The 15,892-nt window shown below is 40.0% G+C and overlaps 1 protein-coding gene across 1 annotated transcript in view; it reads left to right on the top strand.

Annotated features, from left to right (window-relative positions):
- The first annotated feature begins 309 nt into the window (after positions 1-309).
- Positions 310-15,892, top strand: part of LOC306994618 (uncharacterized protein) — a 26,682-nt gene continuing 11,099 nt past the window's right edge. The window contains exons 1-2 of the mRNA XM_079605262.1: positions 310-1,092; positions 1,839-3,411. Of these exons, the coding sequence (XP_079461388.1) occupies positions 754-1,092; positions 1,839-3,080 (1,581 nt within the window). The 5' untranslated portion in view covers positions 310-753 and the 3' untranslated portion in view covers positions 3,081-3,411. The remainder of the gene's footprint in view (positions 1,093-1,838; positions 3,412-15,892) is intronic.

The raw sequence follows: 15,892 nt of genomic DNA, 5'->3' as shown, positions 1-15,892 counted from the left end.
TCAAAATTACACCTCAAAAAAAAATCTAAAATCCCCAGCTTATTAAAAATGAACACGGGGATGATATTGCAAATTTTGCCTTTAGAGTTCAAGTAGTTTTTTATCTACTTATTCTTAAATACGCAATTGGCAGTATTAAAGTCAAGTAGGCTACATTTAGACCACCATCCTCAATTGGATTGCATAAAACGTTTTTTTTACGTAGGCCTACTAAAAAGTGTTTTTGACTTGAATAAGCGTCAACTGTATGATTACATCGCCGCCTTCTGGCCATTCTTACACAAAAGTCATGAGAATTGCTTATTTTCTGCACTAGATGTCAGTATGTTTCCCACATTCGAAGGAAGAATAACAATAATGGTGAGATAGCCTATCATCAACCGTTTTTCGGTCAAAACAAAACAAGACAAGTGCAGCTGGTATAGGCTAATTGAGTTTATGTTTAATATATTATATAGGCATAGGCTACGTTTTACATGTGTCTGTTGAGGCTGAGATAAACATGAGTTCGCTATTACATCTGCGATACAGGACCGTTTCGCTTATTGGTCATGGACATAGATGCTTTTATTAAAGTATCCTGGACCGTGTTTAAACTAATCAGAAAATATAGGTTCTTCCGTAGGCTATTTATTGCGTCGTTGGCGATACCTATATGCATCATCATCATCATCATCACCCCTTATTTGCATACTACTTTCGCTTCCTCATCGGGTGACAACTTAATCAACTTGATCACTTTCTGTTACAAACATGACCAACTGCGTCGACGATCAAACGCCGGTTTCGCGGAAAGACGTGTTCGTTAAGTATTTACAGTACTACGACAAAGTTAGTTGTGAAGGCGATGTGAAAGTGTGTTCAGAGACACAGGTGACAGATGAAGCCAGGCGCGCGCTGCTGTCGCCGGAGGAAGAGCCGCGGAAGAGATTCAACACGCTGCTGGACTTCTACGAGACTCTGTATAAGTACGCACAATACAGAGACTGCCAGAGACACGTCCACGACTTTAGAAAAGCCGCCGAGTTACTGGAGATGTTCTGTGTCAACCTGTTTTTGTTTCCGTGGAAGAAAGAGATTAAATCATTAAAGGTAATTAAAAGTTTTATCGATAGTTCTCTCTTTCAGCTGGTAATAACAGCCAATCACAGTTTGCTGTTCTTCTCGTCTCTAGCCTTGTCAGTCTGTTTTCTGTTTCTAGAAGGGTTTGGGGTTGGTTATCTAGGCTACTTTTCCTTTGGTCAGGACAGCTGTGAGTTGTTTTCAGTTAAAACAGCTCAGACCTTGTCTGTGAAAGTGAAACCATGGCAATGAGGCTATGCCAAATAGCCAATAATCTGAGAGTTGATTATGCTAAAAACAACCAGTCTCAGGTGGTTTGCTGTTCTTTAATAATTTCCTTAGCTGGTCTCCCAGGCTGACTGGCAGACCTGCTAGACCAGCCTAAACCAATGAATACCTGATTTAAATGGTTTTAGCATAACTTTTATAGCAGAAAAGGTATAATTGTATTATTGCATCATTATATTATTATATATTTATATATATAATGTCCAATTGATAACATATCTCAACAGTCCTCTATTAATTACTTATTATTTAGGGTCTCAAAGACACTGGGTATAAAAATAAAGAATAAATGCAGTGAAATTTCAAATCCCACATTTCTTAGACTGGTGTACACACCCTCAATCTCAAAAGAACATGAGTTTAATTAATTTATCACAGTCGTGGCACAAGGTTAAATTATTTAAGAAGTGAAAAGAGACCTAAAACATGTCATAAATTCTATACATTCCTATATCATTAATTGGGACTGTTTTTCCCTGTTCTCTCAGAAATTTACAGGAAACTTTGTCTATTACATCAAGCCAGTATTGCCTTTTGCCAGGAGTATTCTTCAGATTATCGGATACTGTGAGGAAACAGACACTGAGTATAGACTGTCTGATCATGTTGACCCTGAAAAGGCCAAGAGTATGGGATTCGAGCTTTTCCTTGCCAGGTTAGAGTGCGAGTATCTTCTCGAACTCATGAACCAGCGATCACATGTAGAATGTCTGGACATCCTCCGAACAAGAGCCTTCAGCGCTGGGGAAGAAGATTCAGAACCTATCAATGACATCTGTAATCTAAATGAGGATGTTTTTAAGGATGATGGGCATGTTGAAGGCGGCTCACTGGTAAACCCAGGGGAACAACAGCAACAAGAGTCACTTAAAAGTCATGAACCTCATAATCAGGAAGTCAACAAGTCTCAAGACAGTACTATATCTGATGTAGAAAGACCATCCAGCTCATTCATGACTGATGATAAGTCTATCTTGGAGATGCGGGAGAACTACCCAGACCTGGCCATCCGACAAAAGCCTATTTTCCAAAAGTCTCAAAGAATGATGCAGCCTCTCAAGGCCCAGGAGAAGGCTGGATGCAGGGGCCACAATGCAGGCCTGTTCCACGAGGTCAGTACTGACATGAGTGGACCCCAGTCTATAGCCATACACAATGAGACCACCCCAGGTCATAAAAAGCTACACATCCCAAACCCAATTGTAGAATCCCAGGCCTTAGAAGACAAACTATTGGTGCTTCAAGTCGGGACACTGCTGCAAGGACGCAACCGTGAAGGCTCAACAGAAGACTGCTTGCTTGAGCTCACGGAGCGAATGGGGAAAATGCACGTGAAGGACCTCAGTGCAGATGAACCCCTTAAATACCCCATAGAGGAGACCGCACAGGCCCAGCCATCTAGTGGACATAATGACGTCATCACAACCCCACCCACAAAATCCCCAGATGGCATGAGCCTGCCCATCTTGTGCAGCCCATCCCAGGAGGCTGTCTGCAACATTGCAGGTTGCGGGAGCTGTGCTGGATCTGATGGCGTTCTTGCACAGGACAGCACTATTAAAGAGCCTCCTCAGTCGATCTACATCCCTAGCGCACTGAACGAATGTACAACAGTGTTTGGACCACCAACTGACCACAGTCAGATTGCCAATGAGGGTGCAAGTGCACACAAGAGTCCCTTACCTCAACAACCAGAAGATGAGCTAGACCAAACATACGTGATGGTTTAGAGACACAAAGTATTCAAGGTTTGTCCTCATCCATGCCAGATATTTTAAAGTATGCTACTGTGACTAAAATATTACCTTTGTGCTAGTAATGATGTACGGAGCATTTTTATTGATACCGAGTTTCTTGTTAATAAAGCCATGATTTCAGATTAGCTTTGGTATCTTACAATTTCTGAAGGTAACAGGAAGAATGTCTGTGTGCCATACCTTTTTAAAGTGAAGGAAGGTTTCTTGCTGCTATAATTTTCATGAACCCAGCTGACATTTCATGGATTGTACATGGGATCCATGTTGGCCCTACCTGAATTAACCTATACTGGTGCCAATTCAGGCAACCCAGTCTCATATAAAAACGTACCCTGAATACGTTGGTCCAAAGTGCAAAACGTAGAGGGGTTACAATAATGGCCCTTGATTTGTATCACTGTTACATTTTTTTTGCCTATTCTTTTCCTATTGCTTTGCGTCCAAGTCACGTGACTTTCAAGATTCCGGCCGTGAGAACAAAAAACATGGCGGACATTTCTCTCATTTTTAGTGAAAAAAAACAATATTTTGAGTTAGTTTCTGCATAAAAATAAGTTTTGATTACATTTCTAGCGAGAAATATATATTTTATTTTCATAATATTCACTCAGTGAATGTACATAATCACTCGCTTGCTCGTTGTTGCGAATATTTTTCAGATCTCGCCAGAATAATGTGAAATTGAAACGTTTTGTTTCTGCATAAAAAAATCAGTTTTGATTACATTTCTAGCGAGAAATATATTTTTTATTTTCATAATATTCACTCAGTGAATGTACATAATCACTCTTGCTCGTTGTTGCGAATATTTTTCAGATCTCGCCAGAATAATATGTGAAACTGAAACGTTTTGTTTCTGCATAAAAATAAGTTTTGATTACATTTCTAGCGAGCAATATATATTTTATTTTCACAATATTCACTCAGTGAATGTACATAATCACTCTTGCTGCGAATATTTTTCAGATCTCGCCAGAATAATGTGAAACTGAAACGTTTTGTTTCTGCATAAAAAATAAGTTTTGATTACATTTCTAGCTAGAAATATATATTTTATTTTCATAATATTCACTCAGTGAATGTACATAATCACTCTTGCTCGTTGTTGCGAAGATTTTTAAGATCTCGACAGAATAATGTGAAACTGAAACGTTTTGTTTCTGCATAAAAAATAAGTTTTGATTACATTTCTAGCGAGAAATATATATTTTATTTTCATAATATTCACTCAGTGAATGTACATAATCACTATTGCTCGTTGTTGCGAAGATGTTTCAGATCTCGCCAGAATAATGTGAAACTGAAACGTTTTGTTTCTGCATAAAAAATAAGTTTTGATTACAATTCTAGCGAGAAATATATATTTTATTTTCATAATTCACTCAGTGAATGTACATAATCACTCTTGCTCGTTGTTGCGAATATTTTTCAGATCTCGCCAGAATAATGTGAAACTGAAACGTTTTGGTTGCTATGGACGCTGCTATCGCCTTGACCTCTGACGGATCAAACCCCCGCCCACTATATGCGTTGCGCCTGATGTTGATTTGCTGATCAACACATTAATCCGTGGCAGCGGGAGAAACTATTGTTGACAAAGTGACGAGTTACAATCTGTTTGAAATATACCGGATCCTCTGTGCATTTAACTTCCTGTGTGGTGCAATGCGATCTCATTGATAGGTGTTGACGCGTCAAGGCCACACGCAGAAGAAGAAGTACTTGTAGCTTGGAATCATTGTTAGTCTAAGAATATGGACTGGCGTGTTATTTGTGGTATTACTCATCGATCACGATATTTCAATAAATAGCCAGGCATTGTTCCACTGATGACGTTTCTTATGACATAGTCAGTGCTGCCACCACGTGTCTGGTCTTTGTAATAACTTATTTCTGTGTATGATCAAGTTTTTCTCTGCATGGAGGTTAATTAATTGTATTTATATTATTGGAAGTATGCAATATCTATCTATCTATCTATCTATCTATCTATCTATCTATCTATCTATCTATCTATCTATCTATCTATCTATCTATGTGTGAAGGAGAGAGATGATCTGTCAAGCTTTTGCAAACACAGCATGTGTTCTCTGGTTTGCTACAAAGTGGGAGTCTTTTAGGCTTTTTACAAATTTTTAATATACTGTATAACAACATACATATAGCTTATGGAACAAAACAATGGGATTGAACATTTCCTTAATTCGTGGTGTTCTCCTCCGTCACCCACTGTGGCGGCCAAGTTTTCCCACTGTAATAAAAAGAGATTGTTATTAATTTAGGTCTTTACAAACATGACAAGGTTAAGGGCAATGAGGAACAGCAAGCCACCCCTTCATTCAGTAGGTTTATAAACTTCCAGTAACCTGATAACAGTAAATTACCTGCCTATGGTAATATTTTGGTTAAGGTTTGAATATGCATTACCTACGGTGTAGCCATTTATTTGAAATCATATACCTCTGCTCTGAAGGTATCCAATGTAAAATACCTCTGCAATTTGCTGCACAATAATAGTCTTGAAAATCATAAAGTCTGAAAGTCATGAAAGACCTCCCAAGTCTTTGGACTTTTGTAAATGCAAATGTGTGTTACTTTAGCATCCCAATGTCAACATCTAATCAAACTTCAATGTAAAGAAAAAGGAAATCCTTGCTCAGAATAAATTAGTGATTATGTCCAACATATGTCTCTCAATTATGGCAGTCAGATTTATCTGCCTTAAAGGTCCCATGGCATGGATTATTTTAATGTTTAAATAATGTTTCCTGGGGTGCTCTTATAATGTTAGTATGTTTTTTTAGTTAAAAAATTGTCATAATTTAGAAATAAAAGTAATTTTCCTAGCCTGATTTTAGCCTCTGATTTGAACGCTCTGTTTGAAGGGGCGTGTCTGTGTGAGATTCAGTGTGACCGGCCACTGCTGTGATTGGCTGACATGCTTGCATATGAAATAGCCAGCATTAGATGAGGAACTCTCTCGAAAACTTTTACTATTACAGATATTATACATTTTTACTAGCTCTCGAGATTAACGAATCGTGAGAAGTTTTGAAAGTATTTAGATCTATTCCATCACATAAAAGGTTGCAGTGATGAGCATTGAGCAGATGACAGTCTAATGATCGAGTGAATGAAGATCTTATCATTGCAACGCAGTTTCTGCACTCTCACTAATGCTTTCACCAATGCAAACATAAGGTAAATACAGTAAGAGCATTGTTGTGCAGTGTAACACCGTCATTGATTTCATAACGAGTTTTGGCAAGTGTCCAGATAAACTCCCGCTGTGTGATTGACAGTTTGGACGATTGGAAAGGGATTGTTCTGTGATCGCTTGTATACATTTTAATCACAGTTTAAATAAGATTATTTTCATCCTACTAAGAGAAACGATGTGAAATTTATATTTTAGTCACTGGCTTGATTTACTGATGCATAAATAGTATTGAACGATTTTGAGAGAAAGATTTTCTGTCTGAACTTGAACAATTACACATCAGAAATTCACATTACCCACTGGTTCTTCAGAGGCTCGGATGAAGGAACAAAAAAAAAATCTTTTGTACCTACAAACACCGAGCAACTGCAATACTTTGCTCGTTTGCAAGCCATGATGTCTCTCGGGGTAAAAAACAATATTGCGCTCGCGCTGCTCATTTTCTCACGGGCGGGGCAAATTCTCTTTGCGGGCAAAGCAGAGAAAGGGGAGGTAACCTTTCCCCGTATGACGACATATAGGGAAGACTCCAGATCCGCCCGTCTGAGCTTTAATTTTCTCAAAAGCGGAGTAGGATTGGTTTACACCTATCAACATTTAAAACACTGTAAAACTTGAACTAAAAGCTCAGTGCCAAAAATTGTCCGCCTGATGTGATAGCACATTTTCATAAATGAAACTCAGTCTCAATTAGTTGCTTTGCGTAGTAGATCTCCGTCCCCTTGCGCTGCTTAGCGTGTATGTTTAAACTTTAGACAGTATGCAACATATCATTATTTAGTTTTGATTCTAAACAATTAATCCATCCAGTTAATCTCATGGTATCCACAAAATAAATTAAAGGCAAGCCACATATAGATGGCTATCCCAAATACAACCCGTTCAGTTAAGTGGCTGAAGCAATTATGGATGTTAAATGGACTTGCACTTATATAGCGCTTTTATACTTTCTGGGACCACTCAAAGCACTTTTACAATGTTCATCACTACCACCCTTTTACACACACATTCATACAGCACTGTTTGCAGACAGGCTTTGGAGATTGGATTCCCTCATATTCACACACCCACTGATACACTGGGGGGGAAGTGTGGGTTCAGTGTCTTGCCCAAGGACACTTCGACACACTTGAGCCACAGCTGCCCACAAATACAAGCCAAGGCTATTACTTTAAGTTTTGAAGTACTAAGACCCAATCAAAACTATGATAAATTGTACATACCAGAGTGAACAGGGCTTCCATTCCACCAACTTCATTTGGATCCCCTGAAAAAACATCAAAGTTGGGGGGTTAAGGGCTTTCCAGTTGGGGTGCTGCAATTCCACTGAGAACATCTAAGACTTGTAAAGCTAACCTTCTGCATTTTGCAGCGGATCACCCTCTTCACTGGGTAGTAAGGTTCCCCTTCTAGGATCCCATGGTTACATTCTGAAAGAGCAAAAAAAGTACATGAGTTTGACCTCATACATCTTCATCAATGTATTAAAAAATTATTTTGACAGGCAACATTTATGATTTATGACTTAAGTATATCTGGCTAAGGCAAAATAATCACTGTAAGTCTGATTTGAAATGGTGAAATGTAAATCTAGGAAAGCTTAATAACCTTTGGGTGATTTTTTCCCCCTCAGTTTCTTCCTTGCAGACATGTCTGAGGCTGCAGAATCCTTCTGCTTCTTTTTATTGTTTGCAGACATATCTGTTGAGATTAAGGAAATGTATCTGTGAAGAGCTGTTATTACAATAAATATTGGTCTAAATACCTTAATTCCAAAATATAATGTCACATTACAATTGGAAAGATATAGATTGTAATCTTTTGCAGGGCACTCATTGAAATACATGGAAATTATTTAACCATATGCTGTATGATCACTTCTTCGCTCTACCAAGGGTTATAGACTACAAGATGTACAAACAGGTGACCAATTGAAGGAAAAGCCTGGAAGATGAGGGGAAAAGCAATGAATGTAGTTCCTCCTACACATATAAGCTTTATCCTATAACCTCAATATTAATAGGAGATGTGTCTTCCAGACTGATAATGCTTCAATTCACAGGGCACAGGGTCTCACAGAATGATTTACTAAGTATGAAGATTCTGTCAATCTGATTCAATGGGTTTTACAAACCCCAATTTCAATGAAGCTGGGTCAACTGTATAACGAAAATAAAAACATAATACAACGATTTGCAAATCATTTTCAACCTATATTAAATTGAATACTCTACAAAGACAAGACATTTAATCTTCAAACTGAAAAACTTTATTGTTTTTTAGCTAGTATTAACTCATTTTGAATTTGAGGCCTGCAACATACTCCTAAAAACCTGGGACAGGATCAAGACTGGGAGTGTTTGGAACATTCCACAGGTGAACAGGTTCATTGGAAACATGTAAGTGTCAGGATTGGGCATAAAAGGGGCATCCCCGGAATTCATTCACAAGCAAATCATCCTTGGTTGTGAATGACTGAGCCTTCTGGGGATGCTATGTGATGGTGGGAATCACTACTACAAGTGCTACGAGTGCTGTCCGAATTTAAAATAATTTTTGGAAATCATGGACGTCGTGTTCCTCGGGATAAAGAGGAAAAGGACCTCCCATATTGTTATCAGCACTAAGTTCAAAAGCCATGGGGGTGTGTTAGTGTCCATGCCATACCCATGCCCCATGACATTCAAAATGAGTGAATCTTTGCAAACAAACAATAAAGCTTTTCAGTTTGAACATTAGATATCTTGTCTTCGTTGTATATTCATTGAATATAGGAACTTCACTGGAATAGGGGTTTGTATGATCATCAGGGGCCTAATTTATAAATGTATAAACACTAGGGGTGCAACGGTACAGATAGCCCACGGTACGGTCCGTACCTCGGTTTTTGGACCACGGTCTCGGTTCGGTTTCGGTACATGTTTTGTGCAGAAAGAGGCTATTTCATCCCAAAAATATTTTATTTTTCTTATGAGCATAAACAGAATGCCACAGTAGGAAGAACATCAATGGGTATGGAATAAATTAACACTCTAGTCTGTACTGAACAACACCAAGTAATACAACCTCTTCAACTATCACTTATGAAATACAAAATGTAAACAAACACACTTTAGAATATTCAAGCGTTTTTTTTTGGGCTTATTAAAAAAATATGGTTGCTTGTTAGGAAAATCTGACAAGCAACTTCGTTTTCTTTACATCTATGGTCACGGTTGCCGTTTTCACAATCTCCAATACATTGATTGACACTGTCTGCTCACAGCTATAGCCAATCAGTGCAATAATATAAGTGCTGTGGTATAATTCGTCAAAACATTCCGCCGAATCCGCCCCCAAATCCCCCTCATTGGAGGAAAAATCACGTTCAACGTGCAGGCGCGCGCGACGCTGTAAGCTATGATAGACGCAAATAAACACACACATTGCGAGAGTTGGCAACTGTGGCGGGCTTTCGTCTGCCTGGACAGGCAAACGCACGCACCTGATGGCGTGTAAAGCAAAAACTAAAAGGATCAGCGCGAACTCAATGGCAAAACCGAAGTCCCGCGGGACACGAGGGTAGATTGTCCCGTTCAGGGCTGACCGAACGGTCCGGGATTTTACCGTGTACCGTTGCATCCCTAATAAACACATATAAACAAACTGAGAAATAAGAAACTGATTATGATGACAGAAATCCACGCTCCCCACAGAATATGAAAGCTTGCTAAGTTACACCATATTTTGTGTTGATTATCATTTATTATTACATGGCTTGGTTAAATTGTAATGTAGAATGCGGTCTGTTATTTCTTGATAACAACAGCTGCTAAGGATAACACACCGTTGCCATGAAAAACAGAGCGTTGCCATGGACACGGTGTTCTTTAACGGAAGCAATACAATCGCTTTAAAATCAATAAACTCCTTTTTAAATCAATATTTTGTGTCAAATTATTGATTTATTTGGTAGGTAGCCATGTAATAAGCGGGATAATGTATAGCAAGGCGGTTGTTATAGTAAATACTTCAGGCCCCTTCAGGCTTCACTTCGCACCGGGCTCCCGATCAGCCTGTCAGGGTTGTATTCGCTATAACAACCGCCTTGCTAATACATTATCCCTTAAGGGGGTCGCACACCGGACAAGAAGCTCAGCATAGCGCCGCGGACCTAGGACAACTCGAGGTATCGCACACCGGACGTGCACTTTCTCAGTTTATGGCCAGCAATATTGTTATGTTTAAGGACATTATGGAATCAAGATAATGTCTGTACTATGTTATGATTGTACTGTACAATTAAATACAATCGTTGCTAAGTCTGCAGTCTGAACACTTTACCTCAGAGCGTCCGTTAACTGAATGAATGAGAATATCACCTCAAAATCCGATAACATCCACAATTTTCATTTAAGCAGCTGACTTCTGTGAATGAATGTAAAACTAAATGTATATGGCAGCACAGAGTGAAGTCTGTATATACATTAACGATGATTTGAGACAAATAAATTTAAATTTAATATAAAATTATGTAAATGGCGCTCTGTTGCGCGGGAGGATTTTGAACACGGCCCTGAGCCATTGCTGGGCGCCTCGGACAGATGCCATGTATTTTTGATGTGTGTGTGTGTGCACATACTGAGCTTTTCCATATACACAGTAGACTGAAGTGGATTCTATACAGCTAAAAATGAGGCACCAAACATCTACAGCAGCCTTTGGATGTGCAACAGTGCTCTCCATCATCTTCAGTTCCTATATAGATTGAAGCTGTTCTGGTGGCACATTGTGGCCGATACACTAGTTTGTTTTTGCTTCAGCATCTGTCAATCATCCTGTCAGAATTTTGAAACGTTATATTTCCCTTTAGTAATATTTGAAAGGCAAGTAATCCAGACCTAGATATTACAGTAGTTACTGGTATAACACCTCAGAAGTCACCTCACACTAATCAGTCACTTGTATTTTTTATTTTATTTTTTTTATTTAAATACATTTCTTTATTTAGAGTATTATTTCAGTTTAAGAAGGAGAGACAGATTAAATGTTTAACATGGTTATCATGTATACCATGATTAAACAACATTAGAAAAAGAAACACGACTAGCAATTAAATCATGATTTAAATGCTATTTGAAATTATCAGCAGAACTTACCACGTTTCTGCTGAGGTGGTTCTATGATGGGTAGGATGGGAGGACTGGTGGTGAGCTGGATGGTGGACTGGATGGGAGGAGGACTGGTGATGGACTGGATGGCAGGAGGACTGGTGATGGACTGGATGGCAGGAGGACTGGTGATGGACTGGATGGCAGGAGGACTGGTGGTGGACTGGATGGCAGGAGGACTGGTGGTGGGCTGGATGGCAGGAGGACTGGTGGTGGGCTGTTGGATGGGAGGAGGACTGGTGGTGGGCTGGATGGGAGGATGACTGGTGGTGGACTGGATGGGAGGAGGACTGGTGGTGGGCTGGATGGGAGGATGACTGGTGGTGGACTGGATGGGAGGAGGACTGGTGGTGGACTGGATGGGAGGAGGACTGGTGGTGGGCTGGATGGGAGGATGACTGGTGGTGGACTGGATGGCAGGAGGACTGGTGGTGGGCTGGATGGCAGGAGGACTGGTGGTGGACTGTTGGATGGGAGGAGGACTGGTGGTGGGCTGGATGGGAGGATGACTGGTGGTGGACTGGATGGGAGGAGGACTGGTGGTGGGCTGGATGGGAGGATGACTGGTGGTGGACTGGATGGGAGGAGGACTGGTGGTGGACTGGATGGGAGGAGGACTGGTGGTGGGCTGGATGGGAGGATGACTGGTGGTGGACTGGATGGGAGGATGACTGGTGGTGGACTGGATGGGAGGAGGACTGGTGGTGGACTGGATGGGAGGATGACTGGTGGTGGACTGGATGGGAGGAGGACTGGTGGTGGACTGGATGGGAGGAGGACTGGTGGTGGACTGGATGGGAGGATGACTGGTGGTGGACTGGATGGGAGGAGGACTGGTGGTGGACTGGATGGGAGGAGGACTGGTGGTGGGCTGGATGGGAGGAGGACTGGTGGTGGACTGCTGGTTAGTACAACCTAAATGGTACAAAAAGATGAAATTATTATTTACCTCCTGTAATAAGAACAAATGTCCCCTTTTTTCTAGCAGTGACTGTGCTCCATAAGGAAACGTCCAGTACATTTGTCTTTTGTGTTCTTCTGTCTATAAATGCTGCCCTATGGACTCTATGCTCTCTGTAGAACTGAGGCGAGGCTGATTTTGTACTGATTTTTTACTCAGGTGCAAATTGTAGGATTCCATTACCTCATGTGAAGTGTAGATATGTGTTTATAGTTTTTTGAAGTTGAATAGAGCAATGCCTCTTGCTGTTGACTCTTTTGCTATGTATGGCAGACAATCAATGAGCTATGTGGCTCACTGACTAGTCAAATAAACTAGGTCTGGAAACAACGGTTATTTTCATAATCTGTCGACTATTTTTTTTCAATGAATCGATTAGTTGTTTGGTCCATAAATATATATATATTCATATGTAAGACTCTGAAAACAGAGATTTTTTTATTAAACAATTATCAAAATGGTTGGTGATTAATTGTATAATTGATTAATAAATTAATAATCTCAAATGTCAATTAATTGTCGCAGCTCTAAAAGAAACACCTATTGGATAAAGCAAAGACCAAATTTGATGAAGCAACAGGTGAATAGCTATTTTGGCCCACTGTGGTTTGCCCTGTGATAGCGGCACCAAGAAAATTCCCAACTGTAATTGCTGTCACATTTATTTTTATGTTGACTATGGAGTAAGATTATAAATAATTGCACACACTTACCATTAATTAACACTTCATAGAGAGCCTTCATCCTGTCAAGGCATTTTTCAGAATGTTCTGACAGCTGCCATTTTGGCTGAAGGACTTGTGCGGACCAGGTTTTCTGCTTCTTTGTTTTCTTGCCAATGAAGACTATGGCCATGTAGCCCAATGTGTTTAACTTTTCGACCTGAAAATAAAGATATTATATAATATATACAGAAATATAAGCAATTATAAATGTCTTAAACATTGTGGGCTGTAATTATGTAAATAATAACTACAGACGTTAAACACATACCAAGACAGATGCCTCATCAATAACATGAGAGGTGGTTTGGTTTTTGGTTTGGTTTTTCAACCACGTCTCCTTTTTGGCCTCAAATCTCTGAAGTTTTTTTGCCAGTCTTTGCTTCCTTGGCTGTACTGACTGGCAATATTTGCAGGTCTTGGTGGCCACACCAATAGCTGCTTTGCAGCTCACGCAGGTTGTAATTGTTGACCCTCGTGGCATCTTAAAAATAGAATATAAAACAATCAACATTTAATAACCAAAGAGACAAAGGAACCGCCTTATTTAAGTGTTACGTTACACATGTTTGTAATTTGGCCTACTTCAACATTATCAGTAGGCTAGTGTCAGACATAAACAATTCATGTGTGTTTCATATTTTCAAACGCCCAAGATATCGTTAATATCGATGTAGTTTATCGATTGCAGTGCATTGTGGGATTTGTAGTATGAGTGAGTGGTGGGAGTGCGATTTACCGCGGGCCATTAGACGTATGAAATTATCAGGCCACGGAAAAAATATCGATATATGACTAACTTTTAGTCATCGCACAGCCCTACTACAGATTATATGCAACAATAACCCATACTCCATAGTTTCATATAGCTCCAAGTTTATTTCTGTTTTTATCTAGGTATTGTATTTTTTTGTGTGTGTATGATTTAACCACTTGTCTTACTGAATTTGGAATCAATAAAGTTTTCAACTTATCATATCATTATGACATCGGTTAGCACATTGCCGCCAACTGCAGCTAACGTTAAATGCGGTGGATAACGTTAATGCTGGAAAAAAAACCTATGTTGGACTCATCCCTATAAATTCATGGTGATAAATAATTAACGAATGATGGCTTAGACAGCGCTAACTAACTTTATTATTCAGGTTCCGTTAGCATGTTGATGATATCACTACGTGAATTCATTACCTACCTTTGAGGATGTACAGTATGAATGGTGGGTGGCGGAGAGAGCGGACACCCCCTCACTCACTTGTCAATCTGCTGACCTCTGTGCCTCTGTGATAGGACAACCTACGTGTCAATCAGCGACCTCTCGCAGCTACGTTGCCCACACGTAAAAACGTGATGCCACTTTTGTGACACTGTTACATTTAACCCTTGTATGTTGTTCTGGTCTGTTGGACCCGTTTTCATTTTTTATCAAAAGAAAAATTATACGATTATTTTTTCAAACTCATTGACCTTGGCTCATTTTCTGTTAAGAATATCTGAACACATTTTCAATGACCACACAGTGTACCCCCACAAATTTATATTACACACAGGATGTTCGTGTGTGTGTGTGTGTGTGTGTGTGTGTGTGTGTGTGTGTGTGTGTGTGTGTGTGTGTGTGTGTGTGTGTGTGTGTGTGTGTGTGTGTGTGTGTGTGTGTGTGTGTGTGTGCGTGTGTGTGTGTGTGTGTGTGTGTGTGTGTGTAGCTCACATAACTCTCTCACACTTACACACAATCTCTCTCTCACACGCACACACACACTCATGCACACACACACACACACACACACACACACACACGGATATGTGGTTTACACAGGAACTCTCCATAGTTGTAATGGTTTTTCAGTCATAACTGTATCTATCCCCCTATAAGCCTACCCCTAAACCCACAAATCACAGAAAACTTTTGCAGAAAACATCATTTAGTATGTTTTTTAAGCCGTTTGGTTTATGAGGACACATATGTCCTCATAAACCATGTTTACGTTGTAATACCCAGGGGCGTAATTTGTGGGGGGGATGGGGGGGAGATAACCCCCCCAATATTTAAATCTATGCATTACAACCCCCCCAATATTTATACCATGATCACATGAAAACCCCCCCAATGTTCAAACCAAATCTACGCCCTTGGTAATACCCATGTCATTATACACATTTGTGTCCTCATAACCCCCACCCCCCCCACCACACCACACCACACCACACCACACACCACACCACACCACACACACCACACCACACACACACACACACACACACACACACACACACACACACACACACACAAGCCCTCAAAGTGCTCCCTGAACCTCAGCCTGTTAGGGCAAATGTCCAAAATGTGATTTTTTTTTAACTTTGTCATAGAGCTAAACCAAATACATCACTGGAAAGGTCTTGACCTGGAGAATAATATATATCAATTTGAAGGTTCTATCCTATTCCTGCTTTGAGATATTGCCCTTTGAACCTTAACCACAGGGCATATTTGAAGGCTTATAATTATGGGACAAAAAGGGTTACATACATGAGACCAACTGTTATAGAAAGGTGTTGACATGGGTTATAAGTTCAGCATAGTCACCAAGGGGTGGGGGTGGGGGTGGGGGGGGATTAGGGTGTAAAAATAAAAATCCCCCATTGAACAAGACAATATTTAAAGTCTGATGCCAAAAATGTGTTTGACATCCCCTCAAACCTCTGGAATGCCACCAATTAAGTATTTACAACTT

The sequence above is a fragment of the Phoxinus phoxinus genome, assembly GCF_949152265.1.
Source record: "Phoxinus phoxinus genome assembly, chromosome: 2".
NCBI lineage: Eukaryota > Metazoa > Chordata > Actinopteri > Cypriniformes > Leuciscidae > Phoxinus > Phoxinus phoxinus.
This window is presented reverse-complemented; position numbering and strand designations above follow the sequence as displayed.